The 25170-nt window shown below is 37.7% G+C and overlaps 1 protein-coding gene across 1 annotated transcript in view; it reads right to left on the bottom strand.

Annotated features, from left to right (window-relative positions):
• Positions 1 to 25170, bottom strand: part of Gucy1a2 (guanylate cyclase 1 soluble subunit alpha 2) — a 319363-nt gene that overhangs the window by 284299 nt on the left and 9894 nt on the right. The window contains exon 2 of the mRNA XM_028893011.2: positions 706 to 767. Within this exon, the coding sequence (XP_028748844.1) occupies positions 706 to 767 (62 nt within the window). The remainder of the gene's footprint in view (positions 1 to 705; positions 768 to 25170) is intronic.

Raw genomic sequence — 25170 nt, forward strand, 5'->3', positions numbered from 1 at the left:
TTCTAATGTTAATTGATTTAACATGGAAAGCTAGATTACTCAAAAAAGTAAATTTGATTTTTTGGTATTTGCCAAACTGCTATCTACTATGGCCAATCAAAAATGTCTACAAAATACTTTCACTGACATCATATCACCTTATCATAACATTTGTCTTTGATTTTGTTATTAATATAACCATTATATTTTACTAAAATTTCTCTGAGCTGATGAGGCCTTGATTTCTTATTTTTTGGTGTAACATATTCTTAACACACACAATTATCAAAACCATTTGAAGAAATAAAGAATAACAGAGAAAAACATGCAGCATGTGACCCTGACCAAACCAAGACCTATCCTTAAAGTGTGGTTTCAGTCAAACTCTATATAAGAATTCAAAATCCCATTCAAATACTCCCACTTGATATCAACAATTCTTCCCTTGTAGTAAAATAAAATTATGAGATTCAGTCTTGCAAATGGAAGATAAGAATATTAGGAAGGGAGGGGGTGGGGCAAAAAGAATTTCAATTTTTATTTAAAAGAATTAAAGACCAATAAACCAAAGGACATCACTTAAGGTGCATTTGTCAGTCCCAGCCTACATGTCAAGAAACAGACACTATAAAGTTGACTTCAAGAGCATACTAACTTGCAAGCTCAACAGCTGTACTTGAGAAATCACTTTGAATTTGTTCCATAGAAAAATGCATTTTTACTCACCCAATAACTTGATGTTCATAAAACTGCAATGTCCTCTTGAGAGTCAGCTGTATAGTCTGAGGCTACAATATGGTAACAAGAATGAAAACACATCATCAGCTCATCAGTGTGCTTCCCAATCAAGAACAGGCAGCTTTATCTCATAAAAGTTACTATTTTTCAATCTTAATGCATTTTTCATCTAGCCATGTGTTTTACCCAGAGAAACTAAATGAAGCAGTCAGTAATTGCCCAGTTTCCCAATTTTGAATACAATGATATTTTCTACATCATCCTCCCCCCAATTCTTTTGATGAGCTATTAATAAATATTCAATAAAATACTCATTGACTGAAATGGAGGGTTTGGTAGCAATGGGAAAGCACACTGCAGAAACATGGCTTGCAGCACTTACTGGGTACTGTGTATAATCCCTGTAAGATAATGACCAGCTGAAAGTGCACACCTATATATGTTCTTTCATGTTATAACAAGACTTGCAATGGTAGTCTGAAAGTAACAGTAAGTTGAGTTAAAATTGTTAACTCTATATTTACATACTTTAAGCTTAATGAGATTTTCTTTTTCCATTAGTTTTGTGTTTAAATGGACTCATAGGATGGCCAGGGTGAGACAGGAAGCAATAGCCCAGACTGCATCAGCAATACTTCAAGTCAGCCTAACTTCCTATGTGTCCCAAGAAATATCAAGCAGAGAATTGTTCTTGTATCTCATGGAAGGGCCACAGTGCTTTGGATTGCCTGCCTCATGTCTTCAAAAAGAAGTCTATAGTTCATGAATGAATTATATAATTACTTCCAATGGTAGATCAAAACAGTTTATTAATTCTAGATCAAAACATTATTCTTAGCTTTATCTAAACAGTAGGTAGGCCAAACTTGAAAAATCATACAAACAAGTGAATGGAATACAAACATCTCAAAACATTGGTTTTTATTAGGATGCTATGATAAGAAGTAAATTCTCAATGACAAAAGAGTGAATCTTTAAAACACAGACCCAGAGAGACTAGGTAACTAGGAGGGTTCCTAGGAGGTTTCCAGATCTCCTATGATTGGAATGGTTTCTGTATTAATAGAAGAGAAGGAAAAATAGAAGAGATTTTGTGGACTGAGGAAGGGTAGGGACAGAAACAGGAGTGATCAGGTTGCAGGGGAGGCCAGAAGGGGAGAGTACTGAAGGAGACTACTGGAAAGTGGGCTTGTGGTGCATGTTGGGCAGGGGAGGAGTGAGTATTTCTGGGTCAGGTAAAAATCTGGTACAAAGAAATCTCCCAGGAATCTACAAGGCAATAGCAGATAAGTAGCATGAACTATCCATCCCCTGTAACCAGATTAGTGCCTAGCCCAATGGTCATCAAAGAGGCTTCATCCATCAACTGATGGAAACAGATGCAGACCCACAGCCAAACATTAGGCCGAGCTCAGGGAATCTGCAGAAGGGGAGAAAGGATTGTAGGAGCTAGAGGGGTCAAGGACACCACAAGAAAACTCACAGAATCAAGTAATCTGGGACCATAGGGACTCACAGAGACTGAACTGACAACAAGGGAGCCTGCATCTGACTGACCTAGGTACTCTGCATATATGTTACAGTTGTATAGCTTGGTCTTGTGGACCTCCTAACAGTGGAAACAGTGGCTATCTCTGACTCTTTCACTGGCTTTTGGAACCTGACTGCCCCTACTGGGCCACATTGCCCAACCTTAATACATGGGGAAATGCTCAGTCTTAAAGCAACTTGATATGCTATTTTTTTGTTGATACTCATAAGATACCTGTCCTTTCCTAATTTGGTAGATTATTAACACAGAAACCCACAGGAAATAAGAGACTGTGGGGTGAGAGACTCTAGATGGGACAACTGCATCCTAGTCCCATTCCAAAGGTTCAAGGATCATTGTGGAAGAGGGAACAGAAAGATTGAAAGAGCCAGAGGTAGTAAAATTATTTGTGAGACATGACAGGGCTGCTGCACACAGGAACAAAAAGCAGTTCTAACTGCCTGCACAAAACCCACAGAAGAGGAAGCCAGCCAAATTTCCAGCATGAATGATGAGGGGCTCATGGAGTCCCACCCTAGCTGAGGCATATTGGCAACAGATGGCTGCTGAGGGAGAGAAAGTCAGTTTTCTTCAGGGAAGTAACTCCTGAGAGGATACCCATGTTCCAGTAGAAAATTCCATACCAACAAGCACACAGAGGCTCTAAGTGGACTCGGTGGGTTTTTTTAAGTACATAATGTTGGAAGGGAAAGTGGGGAGAAGGATAGGGAAGGGTTACATGGAGGGCAAATTTGATCAAAGCACATTACCTACATATATAAATTCTCAAACAATAAAAACTATAGTCAAAAAGAAATGAATCCATGAAATGCTTGGGAAAATATTGATCCATTATACAAAGGATAAGTTTCAGGAAATACATCTATAACACATATTCTTCAATACTCAGGCACCACCACAGTTTGGTAATCTTAGGGACTACTACTAATTAATTCTACCAAACTGGTGTCTCTAAAAAGGTCATCTCTAGAAAGATCCAGTGCTGTGCTGGTTGTCTAAAAAAGAGTTAATAAATATCAGTTTCTAGTTTCTATTCCTTCAAAGTGAATCTTTAAAGCATATAATTTAACAGGAGGTCTATGTTAATTTTCACCTGGACCTAGTCCATATCCATCTTTGTATAAAACATCAAGGATTAATTTGATACTCTTCTGCCTCCAGTTCTTCAATACACTCTTTTTGTGGGAAATGGTTGTTTCAAAGCCAAAAGTTGAGTTTAAAATAATAAATAAAACAGGGGTATCCACTGAGACACAGAAAAGTATGTGTATCTATCTAAGAAGACCATTTCACTGTATAAATCTAAGGCCTTAGATACTGTCTTGACCTAGACAAAGCCAAGTCATAAATTAATTTTGAGGAAAAATCAGTCTCTATAAATTTAAAGTGAGACATTGTGCTCACTTCACCTTCTGTGTTTGGATTTTGCATATCTTGTATCTGTGCAGGCCCTGTGCACACTCCAACTGTCTCTGTGAGTTAGTTTGTGTATCAGCCCTGTCGTATCTGAAAAACACAGTTTCCTTGGAGTCATCTATCAACTCTGGCTTTTACAATCTTTCTGCCTCCTCCTCTGCATAGATTCTTTCATTTATACCAGGTTGAAAAAATAAAGGAGATAGCAAACTAGCACGGACATTTATACTAATTGGGGGGAGAATCAAAGTAGAATAAATAGAATGTACTTAGGAAAGAAAAAATCACCCCTGAACCAAGAAATCATGAAGCACTTGAGAAATCTAAAAAGAATGGAGTACACAGCCCCGCCTCAGTGCACATGAAAAGAATACTCTCAGTCCAGCCATGGCCAGCTGAACCAAACTATTACTGGCTTAAGGCCCCTGGGATCTGATGATTGACAGTTTCTGAGTTAAAATAGTTTTACCTTTGGCAGTGAATATCACAGAGGAATTCTCTTCCAGTATCCAAAGCATGGAACAGAAAGCAATAGAGTGCACATGGCCGGCAATGACTAGAATGATCACATTTGTCCAATGGACATTTTTTCCCCTACACTGTAAATGTCTACATCATTAACAAGCACATGTTTGTGAAAGGATCTCAGCTTTTTAAAGAATTGGCTTTTGTACTTGTGTGAAGCAATCATCTCCACAGTTGGTAGAAGTCAGGCTTACAATTCACAAACATATTAAATAGAATGATTCTCGAGGTACAGCCAAAAAGCCTTTAGGATGGTAAACAGTTATTCACTTGCTCTTTCTTGCCACAAGTTAGTGGGCACATTCTAATGGCTTGAACCAGGAACAGAGGGGCTGCAAGGTATTTCCCTTGAGGCAAGGACAACTTCAACACCATGCTGATCCCTCTGTATGTCTTAGAATAATGGATTCACTTCTGTTTTCTGACTTCATTTTATGGCCTCAACCCAAAGTGTTATCAGTGAGAGACAAACATATCTACATAGTCTCATGGTGTCTCTTTTCTGAATAAAGAGTATGAAATGAAAGTCTATAAACAGGTCCCTTCTAAGGGTGGCTTCTGCTTTGAGGAGAGTGACTACTTCATCAAGCCTTTTCTGTGGAGGGACTAGGAGACAGTTCAGTGGGTACAATGCTTAGTAAGCAAGGCATGTCAGCACTCCTCAGTTACTCAGGAGGCACGGACACAGGAAGATTGTGGGAATTCACTGGATAGCTAGTTTACCTGAATCAGGAAGTTACAGATACAGTGACACTTTCTCAAATAAATATTTATTTAGAGTGTTTTTAATTTAAAAATAAATGAAAATTAAAATACAGTGTTGAGAAACACAACTGACTTTGACCTCTGGCCTCCACACATAAGCCTGTAACACACACACACACACACACACACACACACACACACACACACACACATACATTTATACCACGTGCATACATGCACACCTATAACATACAAATGTATACATATACACACACATGTACGACACAAAAGCACATACATATGCCTGTACAATAATACAGGCATATGCCTACATCACACACACACGAGTTGTACCACACATATACACACAAATACATACATATACACACACCTGCACCCCATATGTGCCTGTACAACACACACATGCATATGCCTGTATCACATACACACACATTCACACACACATACACATGGCTGTACCCCATAAACACATGCCTATACCACACAGATATACACACACACCAATATGCCTATACCATACACATATATACACACGTCTGAACTACACATACATGCACACACACATCACTGTACAACACACACATTACTTGTACACATGCATACATATACACATGATTGCACCACACACATACACACATATTCCTGTACAACAGACATACACAAATATGCCTGCACCACACACACATACACACATGACTATATTACACACACATACACAAACACAAATATATATGCTTATAACATACATATACACCTGCACCACACACACACAAAAACAAATTTTATATGCTTGTAACACAAACACACATACACACTCACAGATAAAATTTTAAAACATCCTACACTAAATACATGTGTGCTAATGAGGCAACTCAGCATAAGCAATGGGCAGAGAGCCCATCCCTCTGACATATATACTCTCCTTTGCCTTTGACAATCAACTTAGAAACATGATTTATACTTTGACTTTAATGGCAAGCTGAGTTCAAAATCAAAGTCTTATTTATTAGCTAGATCTACTCCAGCAGTTCCTTAAGCCTAAGGAACAAGAGTTTTCATGTGTGTATAGTACTTGTATTGGAAATATCTGAAATAAAGCAACATCCCTGGCATATACTAAGTTTATAAAAAATGGCATTCAGTGCTTGTGCCAAACAGCAAAACATGGTTCCTGCCCTCCACAGTTCCAAAATCTCATGGAGAACACAATGTGTGTGTGTGTGTGTGTGTGTGTGTGTGTGTGTGTGTGTGTGTGTGTGTATGCACTCAAGCAGCATAAAACACTTGTCAATTGATTATACTGCCTGTTTCTCTCATTTTGACAGAGATAAATAAAAGGAGGCTATGGGCTACAAGATCGCATAGGCAAAAACTTAGTAAGTCACTGCAAGACAAGACTGGCTTCAACACCTGTTTTATTTCTACTAGACACCCTTTATAATCTCCTCCAATTTTTACATTCTTTGATTATTTTACCTGATATACATAACTTCTGCATGACAGAAAAATAAATGATTTAAAAGTAAACAACCTCCTCATTTCCATTCCTCAACACCTACCCATAAGGTACAGACACAATGGAAGCAACAGACTGGCTTGAAGAAGTACCCATAGATAACTATTTTATTTATTTGAATATGACAAAATTATCTATCAGTGTCAGAAACTGACATAGGTGTACAATAAATTACAAACACTCTAGCTTTGTGCTTTTTCACTGTCTGTCCATCACCTGGGGAACTTTGTTAAAAACATGAGTGCCTGAATGTTAACCCTACATTTTCCAGTTCAACTGGTCTGGAGGAACCTAGCTATCTCTAATGTGTAGTCAATTTTGAAATATGTTTCTCAAGATTTGAAGTATGAGGAACAAGACAATTCTGTAAATCTTATCCCAAAAGGTCCGTGGTGAAAATAATTATTTCTCTATGTAAATATCAGGGCAAATGTCTGAGACACAGTCACTCACAATTGCTAAATTCAAACACTGCCATTAATGGATTAAAACAAATGTAAGTTTTATATTAATAAAAGCTATGCTACTGGAACCTTAAATGTAAAATTTGGGGATTTTTTTCTTCTTTTTAATTAATTCCATGCACATAAGTGAGTGTTCAGCTTTGTGCTGATATTCACATAAAGGTACAAGAGTTGGTACTATTATTGTGTTTTATGCCAGACACTTTGACTTAAGCCCATCACATTTGTTAACTCCTTCAACCTTCACATCATTATAATGAGGTAAGTTTTGCTATTTTCTTTATTTCACATACAGCAAAACTGAAACACAGATAATTCAAGTTTCCCTATGTCGTACAGTGAAAAAGAGACAAAGCCAGAGTTAAAACACATGGAATTTGGCTCCAGAATCCAAGAACATAGACTTCAACCTACACTACTTATAATATTTAATATTTAGCTGGGCACTTTACAGTATAAATTTTCATACTTCCTGACATTCTTGAACATTGGTGTTTTGTTTTTGCCTTTTATTTTCTTTTAAAATACAATTTGAACCAGGCGGTGGTGGCACACGCCTTTAGTCCCAGCACTCGGGAGGCAGAGGCAGGCGGATCTTTGTGAGTTCGAGGCCAGCCTGGTCTACAGAGCAAGACCCAGGAAAGGTGCAAAGCTACACAGAGAAGCCCTGTCTCAAAAAAATTAAAAAAAAATTAAAAAAAATATAATTTGATTCAAATAATGCTATATAGAAAATAAATAACTTAGTTTCATGAGCTTTTTATTTTATGTTGACATTAGTAAATAATTTCATATTGCAGACAGTCTTTTTGTGAAAGTTTTCTTTACTAATTAATCATGCTGGGTTGAGCATTTCAACTGCAGTTCTTTTTCAGTCAGGTTATGATAAGAACGCATGTCTATTTCATTAGAATGGAACAGTGTTAAAGAAGATGAGGAATGCACATCCACATTCCCTCGCTTAGCCTTCTCTCTCCCTGTATCTTATGCTTTCTTCATCATCAGGAGACCCAGTTTCTTTATCCTGCATTCTAAAAGCCAAATCCTCCCCCTCTTCCATAATCTAAATTCCTGAAACTGGTAACCCTGAAAATCATTACCTAGGTATTCTTTTCTTTTTATCATCAAAATCTTTAAGCCAAGGTAGAAGATAGCTCAGTCAGTAATTTGCCAGCACAATAACATGTACTCAGTCCACAAGCAAGCCGTAGTAGACGTGCACATTTGTAATCTCAAAGCTGAGGAGGTAAAGATAGGTGGATTCTTAGGTACTGGTAAGTCAGTATAGCCTCCTAGGCAAGTTACAAGCCAGCGAAAAAACCTCTGTGGGGGCCCACAAAGTATTCCTAGTTATATCTGACCTTGCTTTACCCAGCAGGGCTGCATTAGAGGATGACTTAACCATGTGCATGGTTACCAGGTGATTGGAAGGGTCTGCACTTGGCTGTGCTAGGGGGAGGTCTTTTGCCCCACCCCCTGGTATTCCCATAAAAACCCTTTAGAAGAAACAGAAGAGGCCAGTTTGGATATTGATCAGTCCCTCCAGAGGCTATTCTGTGTTTCTGTCTGTCTCTTCACTACATTCTCTTTCTACCTAATATTTCTTATCCATCTCTACTCAAGAGTATCCTGGGAAAAATTGTGAAAATGTGGGAGCTGGCCTCCCACAGATGGTGCCAGAATGTGGGGCAGGGACCCTCTCAGAACAGGAACCTAACTAGGAACTTAGCAAAAGAAGATTGGGGGCATTACAGGAAGCAGGAGGGAATACCTGGTAATGAATTAAAAGTAAATGTTATGATATTCTATTTTCAGGAGTATATAGATAAAGCAATGTGGCTGAAAGAAATGCCAAAGCAAGGAGTTAGGCTACAGCAAATATATCTCTCTGTCTAGGTTTCTTTTTTCTCTCTCTCTCTCTCAATTTCTACTAAAATTAGAAAAATTATAGCATTAAGTATAGGAATATAGTATAGGAAAAAACTTAGGATAAGGTAGAATGTAGGAATATAGTGTAGGAGAAAACCTAGGGTAAAGTAGAAAAGCAACAAGACAGGAGCTGTGTTCTAGGGACTCTGAATGCAGACTCCTGGGGAAATATCAGGAAATACAAAAAATACTATGAGGAAAACAGGCAGAAAAGGGTTATAGTGGAAGCTTTTGGCCTGAGTTCTGAGCTGCAGGGGGAAATTTTTTTTTTCCCTGAGGTGAATGCGAGTGAGACAAAACCATCCACTACAGTGCCACTAGATAAAAACGCTTGCTGATAATACTGTTCAATCAAGATCAATTGCTTCTTCTTTGCCATGAAGCCAAACGTAAGGGAACAGAAATCTTGGGGAAAACTTCGTAATCTCTCTAAAACTGAAAACTTTTTGGTTCTTTCCTTCTCAGATCTCTTTTCTTTCTGTAAAAGCAAAATTAGACTCACCTGGGATGAATAGAAATATTAACACACACACACACACACACACACACACACACACACAAAAAAAAAAAAAAAAAAAAAAAAAAAAAAAAAAAAAAAAAAAAAAAAAAAAAAAAAAACCTCTCAGAATATGGCAAACACTCGTTGATTGTCCCGTCTTCCCTTCAAGCCAGTATTAGAAAAGGAGCAGACACTTTGGACCTAGCCAGAATCCCCTGAACCTACAGCCTAATGAGAAACACCCAAGAGAACCCAGGTGGAGAGCCAAGTGGGGCGGCACCCCCAGAGTGGAAGAGCAGTGGAGGCAGTGCTGCAGGCCTGGGGAAAAGTTGGTGGCATGGAAAAAGCAGTGGCAGCTTTGAGATCCTCCCTGCAACAAAAAGGGCAAAGTCTAAGCCCCTAGCAGTAGCTGCAATGGCAGCACAGGAAATGCTGAAGCTGCATTTGCCCAAAGAAATGAGGCAGAATTGGGGATGCCAGCCCCTACTCCCAGAACAGAAAGCAGTTAGCAGAGGGCTAAGCCATGGCGAGGCATCAGGGACTCTGCATCTGGGGGAGGAGACAGGACAGAACAAAGAAGATCTACCCAAAGGTAAAAATCTCTCTGACAGAGCTCTTATTTCAAGTACTATTTTCACTGACCCAGTGAGGCAGGGGAGTGAAAACCAAAGGGTTTTTTGCTTCTGACACCAAGCACTGGTCCACGTGCATGTGGGTGGACATGACCCACTCTGGGGACAGTGCCAGGTGAGGAGTTTGATTAGGGAGATTCATCTGTCAAACAGTAATGCAGATGTCCTAATGTGAGCTTAGGGAAGACAAAAGCCTCCCATGGAAAAAAGGCAAAAACTTGATCTTGACTTCAGTACTAATACAGACCATGTGAATGAAACCAGGAGTTCAGCAGCCACAATTGGCTGCAGGTGAGTTTTCTTCCTGACCCAGAAAGGCAGCTTGGGAAATGTAGTTCATAACAGTGTGACAATATAGGCAGGCCTGGAAGAAAATGCAGAGACAAAAGCTTTCAAATGTTCCTCGTAATAGAGAAGCAAGATGCCCATGGGAAATATCATGTGAATGCATGTTCCAATTCCTTTGAAAATGCATAAGGAATTAAAAACAGCTTGCTGCTGATACACGTACAGCCAAAATGCTGCTTTTTTCCAAGCACTGTTAGAAAGCTTAGCTTATCTCCCCGGTGAAAGCTTGCCTTGTCCGGAGGCAATTAAAATGTTAATGACATTCCTCAAACTGTCTTCAGAACCTTTAGAAAGCAAGGAAAAGTGGTGTGAACACCAGGAACTTACTTTGAGTGTGGAAAGAGTTAGGGGCAAGTAAGAAACTTATGTGGTGCTTAAGATGCAAGAGAGAAACATTGGCATCATTAAAAGAGCTCATGGCAATCTTAAGATGCAGCTTCAAAAAATTAAGAAGAGGGAATTTTACCCTCAGTCACCAAATGAAGCTTGCTGGCTGCCTGACTATGGTACCATGTCTGGAACAGAGAAATGTCAACTCCAATGATTCTCCTCCAGAAGAATTGGAGTAAAGAGCAGTGAAAGCAATATTCCTGATATTGAGGTTCCATCCTGTAGTCTGGGGAAAGTAGGAGAATAAGGGGCCTCCCAGATTGTGGGGGAGCTTGGGACAAAGATTTTGTCAATATTGGAATAAAACACAAACTGGAGCCACAACACTTCTAACAGCAAATTCATATATGGACCCCTTAGGACACAATTTGAATCTTACCAGATGAACTGAGAAGCTTATTAATTACTATGGCAACCATTCTTGCCCTGAGGCAAGGCTTCTTGGGAAAACTAACCAAAAGTGCTCCTGTAGCAGAGAAGGAAGTTTCATCAATGCTTATGTGAATTGTGGCACTCAGGGGAGCTGCAATGAATTAAGGGACAGCCCCCTACTGGTTACCATCTACCACTGGGCACATTTCTGCGGGTTTTGGAATGGTTGGGAGGGCCCAGTAGGAAAGATGACTTTGGGAGAATGGCATTGTCCCAAGTGTTACAGCCTGCTAGCACCAAGTGTTACAGCCACTAGCAGCAAGCATTATGGCCTCCTAGCAATGGCACTCATTGCATTCCTGGGTCTAGGGAGCTGAATACAAAGACCCTAGAGTCACCGATGAATTAAGCTTTGACTTCAAACTGTCAGGAAAACTTTCAGAATGATATCAAAGCTGATTGTGAACTCCTGACTTCAGGAATGAAACAGTTTTGAGTTCACCAATAATTTTAACTGTCATGTTTCACAATTTGTATACTCTCTATCTTGTTGGAAGATAATATAAATATTTCAGTTAAGAGATCCCTTCTAGATGTTTGTTAAAGTTTGTAAAGTAGTCCTATGTAGAGTTTGCTTTTCAATGAAAGTTTGTAAAAAGGATAGATATATATAGTGATAATGTAAATAGTTCTGTTAGGAGATTTTTTTCTAGATGTTTGCTAAGGTTTGTAAAGTAGTCTTATATAGAGTTTGCTTTTAAATGTAAGTTTGCAAAAAGTGTAAATACGTATAGTGATATTCATGCTAGTTGTAAATATGTATAGTAATATTCATAATAGAATTATGTTAATTTATTAATGAACCATGGTTGGTAAAGCTAAGGAATCTTTAAGTTTGATGCAGTTTATTTGATGTGTTTGCATCGAGACTTTTGATTTAGAAAAGGGCTTGGCACAGTCAAGGCTGTTGCAGTTATCTTAGACCCATTCAAACGAACATTCATCTTTATCATCCTTTACTCTTTACTGGGAGGTGTGGCAGCCTAGGGATCACTGTGGATGTTCCAACTATTTGCAAGCTCTTAGTAGGGACCTGAATCAGAGCTGAGTTAGACTCTGCACCCCTTCTTGTCAGAGGCTGGGAGTCAAAGACAGGCAGCTTTCTTCTTGCTAGCTTCCAACCTAAGCTAGAGTATGCTCCATGATGAGTAAGAAAGATTAGTAAAGAAGAATGATGTAAAACAGGCACAGTCTATCTGAAGGGCCTAGGGGGACCTTTATTATTAATAGGGGGGAGTTGTGGGGGCCCACAAAAGTTTCCTAGTAAGATCTGACCTTGCTTTACCCAGCAGGGCTACATTAGAGATTGGCTTGACCATGTGCATGGTTACCAGATGATTGAAATGGTCTGCACTTGACTGTGCTGGGGGAGGTCTTTTGCCCCACCCATTGGCATTTTTATAAAAAGCCCTTTAGAAGAAACAGAAGGGGCTGGTGGATATTGATCAGGCCCTCCTGAAGCTATCCTATGTTTCTGTCTGTCGCCTCATCACACTCCCTTTTTACCTAATATTTCTTATCCCTCTCTCCTTAAGAGAACCCTGGGAAAAATTGTAGAAATGTGGAAGCTGGCCTCCCACAAACCTCTTTCTCTCAAATATGTGGGAGGAGGGATGGAGAGATGGCTCAGCAGTTAAGAGAACTTGCTGTTCTTGAAGAAGACCAGAACTCATTTCCCAGCATCCACAGGACAGCTTACAAACACGTGTAACTCCAATTCTTGGGGATCTGGTGTCATTTTCTTGCCTTCATGGGTACTGTATGCATGTGGTGTACATACTTAAATGCAGGCAAAACATTCATACACATAAAATAGAAAATAAATAAAAACAAAAAAGTGGATTGTAACAGAAGAAAGAAACCTGAGGTTGTCCTCTTGCCTCTAGGGTCTTGCCCACACATATGAATGGGCAACCTAACAAATGAACACACACACATATACACACACTTGAATCCCCTTAGTACTGTGATCTTACACAGTGCTCAGAATTAATCTTTTCTATGTTTTATCAAAACCACACTTCTTCACTAATTTAAGTAAATGGTGTAGTATTGAAAAATGGGCCTACAGTATATAAATCTGAACATCTAGTGCATGATTTAGAGAAAAAGCTTTGTCAGTGAAATAAACATCATTGCCAAGAGGAGCAGAACTGTCATTCATCTCCAAATCGCAACAAGGGAGTTACTTTCTCCAGTTTAAGAGTCCTTTGCTTATTACAGCATCCTACTTCAAATTCTGTGAAACCATATAATCAAAACTTTCTTTTATTTCTATGCCCAGAGATATCAATGAATCAAATTATCTGGCTAACATTATTAATAAAGCTAATCAAAATAAATCACCTCAACCCATTTACTTCTCATGAAAGATATAACTACAGTAATCACTAGTCATGCTAAATATACAATATCCATTTTCCCAGTCATGGACCAAAGTTACCACACAAAAATGAAAGAAGAAAAATAGACTGCAGATAAAATATAAAATCTTAAGTAAGAACATTTATATTTCAAATCCAGCTATGCTACTAGCCTTGTTACAACACTAGACAGAAAATCTTCATCTGGGAATAAAAAAATCTTGAGGGATAGGAAAAAAGTCTCCACTTTTTCAAGTGAGAAACATTTCAGAGAAGTTCACAGTTCTCAAATACAACATTGCACAGTGAAGCACATATAGGTACAATTAGAACACTGCCAATTAAGCATCTTCTCTGAAGGATGGAAACTTTTCAGGAAAAACGGAATGCCACATCAAATGACCAGCAGTACTAGAAGTCTAGTTGATTAACAAATGCAAAATTGCCAAGCATACAAAAAAGAGCTAAGTGAAAAGTAAAGGTGCATTATATTATAACTGGAATTCTAGTCACAGTAGTAGAACATCTGCAGGATTTCATCCAACATCTATGTCATTCTCCCTGTGAAAGTTGGAATGATCCCACAAGAACAGAGAATTAAGGATAATATAATGCTAATTGACACATAGGGAAATTCAAAGTTATAACATTTGTGTAATTAAAAGCATACAAAGCACAGAGGGTCTATCATTCTATCTATTGATTGTAAGTGGATATACTTAACATATAATCAATATAATTAAGTCTTTCTATACAAAGTGTGTTCCTTTTCTAAGTCTTTTGTCCCTTTGTTACTTTACTTCAATGGTTTCTAAAAATAGCTATTGAACTCCAATTTGATACAAGACCTAATTACAATCAATTCCAATTTAAAATGAGGACTCTTGAAAAAAATTAGAAGCAAAGGCTTATTTATTTAGCCTTTCTCTCTACCTTCATGCAACATCAAATTTAAGTCACCCAAGTGTAGCAGGAATCTTAAAAGTTCTTATTAATAAAATCAAACCCGAGGCGAGTTATTGGGGTCCATGCTGGTAGATCAGAGAGACAGAACAAGCCACAGCTAACCTCACCTGGTCAACTTCTCAGCTGGTCTTGTTTCCTCAGACTGGAAGCTTCTGTGTCCTCATCCCAATGGCTCTCAGCTGAACTGCTGCTGGAAAGCCTGAAGCTTAACCAGCCACATGTTTAACCAGCCAAATGCTTCTAGTTTCATGCCTTATATACCTTTCTGCTTCCTACCATCACTCCCTAGGATTAAAGGCTGGCTTTCTGGGATTAAAGGCGTGTGTCACCATGCCTGGCTGTTTCCAATGTGGCCTTGAACTCACAGAGATCCAGAGGGATTTCTATCTCTGGAGTGCTAGGATTAAAGGTGTGTGTTATCGCTGCCTAACTAGTGGCTTTTCTGTTCTCTGACCCCAGATAAGTTTATTAAGGTACACGATATTTTGGGGAACACAATATCACCACACCCAAGACTTTCTGATATTTGGTAACATAACTAATAATACCACCTTTGCTTTGGATTACAACTCACAGTTTCTTTGTCTTTATCCTATTAGATGTTCACAGCATCTTCCTGAGTCTCCAATTTAATATTCTACATTTGACAGATGAAAAGCCTGGGGAATCAGTGAGGTTACAGTGTTTTAAGTTTGTGTCTTCTGTTTTCACTTCAGCTACTGAGCTGTAAAAAAGCATAACCCAAAACACTGGTCCCCCATGAGTTTTCTTCACAAATTGATGTTTCCATCAGTAATTGATTTCACTTTGGTAATCATTAGGAAATGCTTTCTAAATGAAACTCCTTGTTTACCTTTAACTGTTATCTTTGAAGTCTATGGGAATGATGTTAGCAAATTGTCCTCTCAAACTTGTAACTGTTGTGGCGGTGACTTAAGAAACTGCTTAAGTTTTGTTAAGATCATTATTTTCTGGACAGAGATTTCAGGAGATCGTGCTTGACTGCTCATCATCTTGCCTAGTCTGGCTCAGGTGAATGAAATGAAATTATGAAATGAGATAGCACTGTTTTGAGATGTTTTGTCAGAAAAATCGATTGTGCCATATCAAATGCTACTGGGAGACCTGGATACAGTGCTGAATTACTAACCAAATGGAATCTCACAGTTAACACAGAGTTGACTCAGTTCACAGAGAGACTTATGCTTCAGACATCCAAGCCAAGTTCTGTAAAAGGAGCTAACAATGGGTAAGGTGCTGAGTGTCCAACATGGGACCCAACATCTTATGTGCCTCCAGTGAGTTTACCCTCATGGAAGGCTCTCTGGAGAGAAAATAGATAGTAGCACTGTAATTTTATAAATGTGATAATCTGAGATCCAGAGAACTTGAAAAACCTGCCAAAAGTCACTTTGGTAGCATATATCTGAGTCAATATGATTGAGGTCTGACCACTTCCAAATATTGAGATTCTTACTGTCTCCAAAATAATTTTTCCTTCATCTTCTCAAATATACAGAAGACTGTAGTTAAAGGGATTCACCTGCCTATGCTATATGATTTGAAATGTATTTTTATTTTTCTGAGGCTTAATACCCTTTCTTTAAATGCAGAAATATGGATATCTTTAAGTAACTATTTCTCAGGATTGTTAATACAACAAAATAGAATGAAACAATAAAGTCGTATACAAACGTGTTATGTAGTGGCTGATAAAATAGTCAAAAGTTATTCAACTGAACAAACCTGACTCAGAGTTTTAATGCAATTGGCCCCCATAAGCTCATAGGGAGTACACTACTAGGGAGTGTGTCTTTGCTGAAGTAGTTGTGGCTTTGTTGGAGGAAGTGTGTCACTATAGGGGCAGGCTTTGAGGTCTCCTATACTCATTACACTTCAGTTCACTTCCTGTTCCCTGGCAATCAAGATGTAGAACTCTCAGCTCCCTCTTCAGCACCATGTCTGCCTGCATACTGCAATGTCCCACCATGATGATAATGGACTAAACCTCTGAAACTGTAAACCATTCCTATTAAATGTTTTCCTTTATAAGACTTGCCATGCTCATGGTTCCTCTTCACAGCAATAGGAACCCTAACTAAGACACTGACCATTTCTAATATCTAGGATTACTGCCAGATCTGCCTCACAGCTCAATGACACAAACCAGTAAACATTTTAAGGATAATTACAGCCTTCTCTTAGAGTTCCTATTGGACCTCAAAGGGCCTTGCATAAAAAATAACTTCTAGTCTTTTAAGGAGTCTGAATATATCCAATGAATTTTTTATTGCTTCCAATATTGGGAGGAGCTACACTGAAGTGCCTCCCAACAGATAGCTATAAATAAGGAAAGCACAATTTCTACCTATTAAATACTAAAATTAATACATGAAATGCTAAGATAATTTGTCAACTCTAAATGTGCTGACTTCAGTGATCATGTGTAAGGTAAAAGAGAATTTAGTCTATTCACTTTCACTAGAATTTAGTCTAGTCACTTTCCAGGGTGAAGCCCCATACAGGAACAGGGGCTAAGGTAAAGAAGGCAATCACAGAGCCGGGCGGTGGTGGCGCATACTTTTAATCCCAGCACTCGGGAGGCAGAGCCAGGTGGATCTCTGTGAATTCGAGGCCAGCCTGGACTACCAAGTGAGTCCCAGGAAAGGCGCCAAGCTACACAGAGAAACCCTGTCTCGAAAAACCAAAAAAAAAAAAAAAAAAAAAAAAAAAAAGGCAACCACAGGAGGAAAAAGAAGAACAATCATGTGTGAAGCAGATCTAAATTGTTTGGGATCGTATGAATCCTCTGTTATGTTGAGGAATACTCCTTAATAAAGAACACCCTTCAAACATCCTATTATAAGGGGATCTTATGAAAAGACTTGCAGTATCAGCTCTCAATGACAACATCTCCCCCATAACTGGGAGCAAAGAATTTGGAATAAGCTCAGATAGGAGCAAAGAATTTGGAATAAACTCATTTTTCTTTGGCTCTACATAGATTGAAGCAAACTTCTGATTATAGCTTGGCTTGTCAAACAGCCTGAGCAGTATGAATTATGCTGACATTGGAGACTTTGAATAATGAGATTCATTTCACAGCTACAGATTAATGTAAATAAGTAAATTGTCATTCAGATGCCAACTACAGTTGGCAGTTTAGCCAGTTTAGTCAATAGCTTAGAGTGTAATCATTTTAGACCCTGATAAAAGTGAGTCCTTGAGGTTTGAAGGAAAGTCTCAGGTACTGAAAAATGCCAGAATCATCGGAACATTATTTCGGAGTAGGCCCCACTGTGCTCTACTGCCTTTACCACACTAGAAGTAAAAGGACCAGCAAGACACTGAATGTGGCATGATGTAGTGCTACCTGTAATCTGATGATGCAAACAGATATTCTACATGATTATTAAGCAGGTATTATGAAGATGTCAGCCATACCACCAGTGTCTACAATGCACTAGAACCCTCAGTTATAGAGAATAATCACATTTTTTCTGAAAAAAACATACACCAACCTAAGAATATTTATAGTGAATCAAATTGAAAGTGTCACTATTGTAGTTTAACTTCAAATTATTAAAGCACATTTTAACCTACCTATTACTTGGTTCTTTACAAATATCATTTCCTTATTTCTTCTGATAAGGAATAACAACTTAATATTATAATTAGTTATGCCAAGGCATATGTATATACAGATGTTCATAATTATATGTAATGTGTTAAAAGAACTAATACTCTTATATACAACTATATTTGTGATAATCATATCATCCTTCACATTCGGAAATCAAATGTCATGTTTTGTCATTGTTTTAGACTCTGCAGCATAAGCTAGGCCATTGGCAGCAATGATGGCTTTTGTCAGTCTGCTCACAGCTGCCTCAACTTGGGAGCCTAGAGCACATGGACATGACAGTGGAAAGGCAAACTAGGTCAGCCTAGAGGCAGAACCCCAGTGAAGAAAGAGCCCATTAGCATTTCTAACACAGGACTGCCACAAACTTAGAACTGACTCTGGTAATAATAAAGTCCAAGAAAACCCACAGGAAATTTCAACCAGCCCCTTCTCAGCAAGTCACTGAGTGGAAAACATATGAGAAATGGCATAAAATGTACACAGAGCATTATTGTACATGGAGGGTGAAGAAGCTATTTGTGGTCAGATGAAGACATGTGAGAATGAAATTTGAACCTGAAGTAGGAGCAAAGATATTAAAATGTAGGTGATGGTGCTGAATAAAGAAAATGTGATATACACATGGAGCCTTATCTAACAAAGTCATGACGTTAAGTTGGAGGTCATCATGCCTTACGAGATAAATCAGACTTTGAGAGACAAATATTTTCCCTCATACTTGGTAAAAATTGAAGTAGAAGAGTGACTACTGGGAAGAGGATCAGAAAGCAGGAACATAAGTTTGTAACAGGGAGTAAACACAATCAAAGCACTTATATACATTCATGAAATACCATTAACATACACCGAAAAAGTTTGAATGTGACTAGTTATCAACTTCTTCATTTGGGGCAAATTACTATTCCTTTCTGAACCTCAGCAGAGTACACCCCCACAGATCTAAGTGTGAAAAATGTCTAAGTGATATAGATAGTATCTTGTGATTATTACCAAAAAAAATAGGTGGTAAATTCCTTGGATCATCTAATATTCTTAAGCTGAATATTAAGCCATTCATTACAAAACAGTCATCACGATATTAACTGTTATAAAGAACATTTAGAAGGCATAAGCCAAAAAAAAAGATTGTTGGAGGAAGGAAATGGGGAGATGATAATATTTTATTATGCACAAAATGTTTTTGCATATGCACAAAATTCTCAAAAACAAAATTTTATAAGAAAAAAAACTTAGAATCAAAATTTTAGCTCTTTCTAGTCATTTTCTTGTATTATTTGTAAAGAAACAATAAGTATCTAGTAAAAGGAAAGAGCAAAAGGATGCTAGGAAACAGGTACCTGTAGAAGAGGGGAAGAGACTTTGGTATAGTATTTTTTACAAATTATTTCTATTATACTATGTCAGTTTTAAGTATTTCACTGTATAATTTGGCTTCATACATATCAGTGCAATAATAACCACACAAGTTACATGGGTAAATATAAACATAGACTCATGCTAAACAACAGGGAATATGATAAAACAATACCAAGAAACAAGATACTAGATTGGCTACTGTGTACTATTTTCCAATTTTAAAAGCATTCTAATTCTTTTGTTTGCATAGTTTCCCTTTAGCCCATAAATTATTCATATAAGTGAAGAGACATTTTGAACCTTTAAGCATTTACCCCTATATTCATCTCCAATGAATACTAAAGTAGCAGTAACCATTCTTTAAGATAATGGAAATGGTTTAAGATCTAAAACCTAAAAGTATAATTCCACATTCTCAGACATTCTAAATATATATGTGATTTTTCCTATCTATCAACATGCTAGTCCTGCAGATATGAGGACATTAAGCAATTTACATACCTATAAGAGACTTCATATGCCTGCCTGGACAGCTCTTAGAGGCACAATTCTTATATAATCATTGTTATACATCAGAACCTGATGGGGACAGGTACTGGATTTGAATTTAGAAGCACCAGAGTGCTGTCTCACCCCACACACTACCACTCTTTACTTCTAAATATACTTTTTACCCATAGTTGTTAAGAATTAAGAGCTGTAATATCCAATTAATCTAATATAAAATGGTGTCTAAGATGTACTCAGTAACAATTTATTAGGACAATTCATAGACTGCATTGTGGCATGAGAATTTGGTTCAGGAATCAATAAATTGGAGAGGGTGGGATGGAAGGAAGAAGGGAAAGAGAGTATAGATAGCCAAAAATTGGAACCACTATAAGGAACCAAGTGATCCATATCCTGGCCCACACCTCTGGTGGAAGCCTCTGTCCTGACCAGAGGCCAGGCCACCATCATGAACCCCAGCCCACACCTCTGTCAGAAGTCTCCTACTCCACCAGAGGCGAGATCAGCATCCTGAACACCAGAGACTAGGCCAGCTCCCTAAAATCCAGGCAGAAGCCTCCTACCTCAGAAGCCTGGCCAGCATCCTGAAACCCAGAGGACCTCTGGCCAGATCAGAAGCTACCATATTGCCAGAACTGCAGGTCCCAACTTGGACAGCAAGTTCCTGCTGGACCAAAGGCTTTCCAGGCCATCAGAAGTTCAGCTCCAACTTGGGTGGAGACCTACTACTTAACCACAGGCTACTCTAGCCAGAAGACCAGAGAGGAAACAGAGAACAAGAACAAAACACCCATCCAACAAAGACAAACCCAGAAATAGGTACCTAGATAAATAATCACCACAAGCACAGTTGCTTAAATGTCAGTTTAAGAACACAATCAACAATAGCCAGGACAATATGTTGCCACCAGAGTCAAGTCATTCCAATACAGTAAGCCCAGAATATGCTAACACAGCTGAAGCATAAGAAAATAACCTTGAAACCAACAAGAAGATGATAGAGGTCTTTAAAGAGGATATGAATAAATCCCTTAAAGAAATCTAGGAAAAGACAACCAAAAAATTGGTGGAAATCAATAAATCCCTTAAAGAATGTCAAGAAAGTCAAGAAAACAAACAAACAGTTGAAGGAAATGAATAAAACTCTTTAACACCTGAAAAATGACAATAGAAGAAATAAAGAAAACATAAACTAAGGCAATTCTGGAAATGCAAAATCTAGGTCAACAAACAGGAACATAGATGCAAGTATCACCCACAGAATACAAGACATGGAGTAATCTCAGGTGTTGAAGACACAATAGAAGAAATGGATTCATTGGTCAAAGAAAATTCTAGATCTAAAAACTGCCTAATACAAAACATCCAGGAAATCTGGGATACTATGAAAACACCAAAACAAAAATAATAGTAGTAGCCTGGTGGTGGTGGCATATGCCTTGATTCCCAGCACCCAGGAGGCAGAGCCAGGCCGACCTCTGTGACTTCGAGGCTAGCCTGTTCTACAGAGTGAGATCCAGAACAGGCATCAAAACTACACAGAGAAACCCTGTCTCGAAAACAAACAAACAAACAAAAGAATAATATGAGTAGAAGAAGGAAAATATTCCCAGCTCAAAGGGCCAGGAAATATTTTTAACAAAATCATAAATGTAGAAGAGGCTTACAGAATACCAAATAGGTTGGACCAGAAAGGAAACGAAGGTCCCTTTTGTCAATCAAAACACTGAACATATAGAACAAAGAAAGACTATTAAAAGTTGCAATAGAAAAGGGCTAAATAATATATGAAGGCAGACTTACACCCAACTTCACAATGGAAACTCCAAGAGTCAGAAAGGACTGGACATATGCCCTGTAGACGTTAAGAGACCACGGCCCAGACTATTATACCCAGCAAAATTTTCAGTTACCCTATATGGAAAAAACAATACATTCCATGACAAAGTCAAATTTAAACAATATCTATTCACAGATCTGACCCTACAGAGAGTACTAGAAGGAGAACTTTAATCCCAGAAAGTTAACTACACCCACAGAAACACAAATCTCACACCAGCATAACTCAAAGAATGAAAACACACACACACACACTACCACCGCCAACTACAACAAAAAAGTCATTAGTCATTATTATTTCTCAGTATCAATGGATTGAATTCCCCAATAAAAAGATACAAACTAACAGAATGGATTGGAAAATGGGATCCATCCTTCTGCTACCTACAAGAAACACACCCCCTCAACATCAAAGATAATCATTGCCTCAGAGTAAAGGGTTGGAAAAAGATTTTTCTAAGCAAATGGTCCCAAGAAGCAAGCTTGTGTAGCTATTCTAATATCTAACAAAACATACTTCAAGCCAAAATTAATATAAAAAGATGGGAACAGACACTTTATACTCAATCAAAGAAAAAGTATCCACTGAGATGATGTTTAAATTCTGAACATCTATGACCCAAATGCAAGGGTATCCACATTTGTAAGAGACACATGACTAAAGCTTAAATCACACATCGACCCTCGCACATTGATAGTAGGAGGCTTCAATATCCTTACTCTCACCAAGGGACAGTTCACCCACACATAAACTAAACAGAAATAATGGAGTTAACCAATGTTATGAACCAAATGGACCTAACAAAGCTACAGAACATTTCACCCAAACACACACACACACACACACACACACACACACACACACAAAAAAAAAAAAAAAAAAAAAGCTAGAAATTTCCTTAATCTTTGATATGCCATTCATTTTCCATCTCCATATATTAGTAACTCTGGTAAAAAAAAAAAACAATAAAATTTGTTATATAGAGATGTAAGACAATAAAATCTGTTATATTAACTTTTTAAGATGTTTTCAGGTAAGAATATCTTGATCTCATTTATGAATCACATAACATAGTGAAAGTCTTACCAAGTGTCAAAAGTTGTTGCTCTGATCGATATTTGTTCATTCATGCTGTATATTCATACTTTATAGTTATACAAGACTAAGATATTTTCATTAACTCATGTATGAAAATATCTTTCTACTATGCATATTTTTGAAAAGTTTATTATGATGAAATAACAGTAAAATTAGTTTTGCATCTTATCTAATGCAACTGTTAATTTTGTCATTATAGTCATCACTAATGATGTAGCCGCTGAAGGGAATAAATTTTACCTCTATAATTGAAATAACTGGGTATCTGCATCAGCTTGGTGTTTGGGATCTACATTACCTGGATTTTACTTAAGGTAACTAGACTGACAGTAGAAATTTATCTTTACAAGTTAACTTAATATTTGATACTCTTCATCTTCTTTTACCCATAGTATGGCTAGTTTTAAATGTTAACAACACAATCTGGAATCTCTTGAGAAGAAAGTTACAATGAGACAGTCTCCAGATTAGGTTTGGCTCTGGGGATTGGCTGGAGGATAACTAATTTACATTAAAGTGATCTTTGTAAACCTGGTCCACTGTGGGTCTCACTATTCCCTACATAAGCGATCCTGAACTATATAAGTTCACATAAGGAGCTCAGCACTAGCAAGTACATACACATTCATTCTCTCTCTGGATGTGACTAATTGCTTCAAATTCCTGCTGTTACTTCCCCACAATGTCAAACTGTAACCTGGAACTGTATGATGAAATGCCATTCTCCTTTAAGGTTGGTTCTGTCGTAGTACTTTATTACAGCAACAGAAATGGAACCAGAACAAACATAACCTTAAGTTTGCAGCTAAAGATGGAGAGAAGACTGTAAGCAAGTGAAAGAAAGACCAAGTGTTCACATTGCCAGCCACTGATGACAAGCTGTAGATGAGTCTCCTCCATATGCACACATTTGGAGAAAGAATTTAACTTGAAACAAAAAGAAAAATAGTTTTCTTTCAGATGCATTCATAATGACAGTAAGTTAGCCCAAGAGAAAAAGAAAAGATACTTTATAGTTTGCAAATATTGCCAGGCTTATAAAACATTGATTGATCTTTGCATCAAGAAGAAACAATAAATCACTCTTCTTCAGAATCCACATAACAAATACCTCATATCTGTCTGAAGCTTCAAATGGAATTATAACTGTCAGTAGTTAAGATTTACTCTTTCAGTTCTGCCTGTCAAAACTCAATCTCAACATCATTACTCTATAAAATAAATCATTTGGGAGGCAACTATGTTTTATTAAGAAATAAGGGGATTTTCATTACTTGTGGCAAATTTTAAGAAGATACAGAGAAAGTAAATGTGCTTATTTCAAACTTCAACTAAAGAGCATTATTCCACTCAGTACCAAGTAGCAGAATCATTTTTTCTGCCCTATATAATCAATAGTTCATAGATACACAGGAAATGGCAAGTTTCCAAAAACACTATTAAAGTAAAGCAGGGGTTTTACGTGTAAATAAATGACAAAGTTACAATATGTAGGAATCTGTGTTCTTTCCTCTCTTGGAAATAACCTCTGTAAGCAAAATCACAAGATATTTGGTTAAAAAAATCAATCAAAAAATAAATAAAACCACTCATAAACAAACAAATCAATCTCATAAGAAAAAAACCATGAAATTAAAAGAGAGCTATCTGAGACAATCTGATCAACAGGTACTTTTTGTTCCAGCCTAGAGACCCTACTGAATGAAGACGACAGGTTTATTGCCAGCATAGCAACAGCTGCTCCTTTAAATGGTTGGGCTCTTGTGAGTTTCTCTTTCAAAAGTTCCTGCTATCCTTTGGGAAAGCATTGTAAGAAATAGAATGAAAGCAACATACAATACTTCTGAATTCCATTCCAGGAATGTGTAAGACAAATCAAAAGAAAATATAAAAGGGAAAATTGAATTTCTCTTCAATTATTGAGGCATTTCAAATTCCTGGCCCAGGAAAAATCAATAACAAATACCTGTTTAATGATACAATATTGAATTTGTACACACATACGTGTGTGTATGCATATATATATATGTATTATATGAAATAATTCTTTTCTACTAGTGTGTAATGTAGGTTGACTGGTGTAATCATCGGTCAAATTTTAAAAGTGTTTTCTTGAATGCTCATATAATCTGCTACACAAGTCTTATATATACACAGCTGTTGCTATGCTGGGTATGGGGTTATCTATTGGAGCATGGGCAAGCCTCTCAGGAGCAACATCCCCAAAGACAACTGACTCTTTCTC

This window comes from Peromyscus leucopus, chromosome 7 (genome assembly GCF_004664715.2).
Source record: "Peromyscus leucopus breed LL Stock chromosome 7, UCI_PerLeu_2.1, whole genome shotgun sequence".
In the NCBI taxonomy this organism is placed as follows: Eukaryota; Metazoa; Chordata; class Mammalia; order Rodentia; family Cricetidae; genus Peromyscus; species Peromyscus leucopus.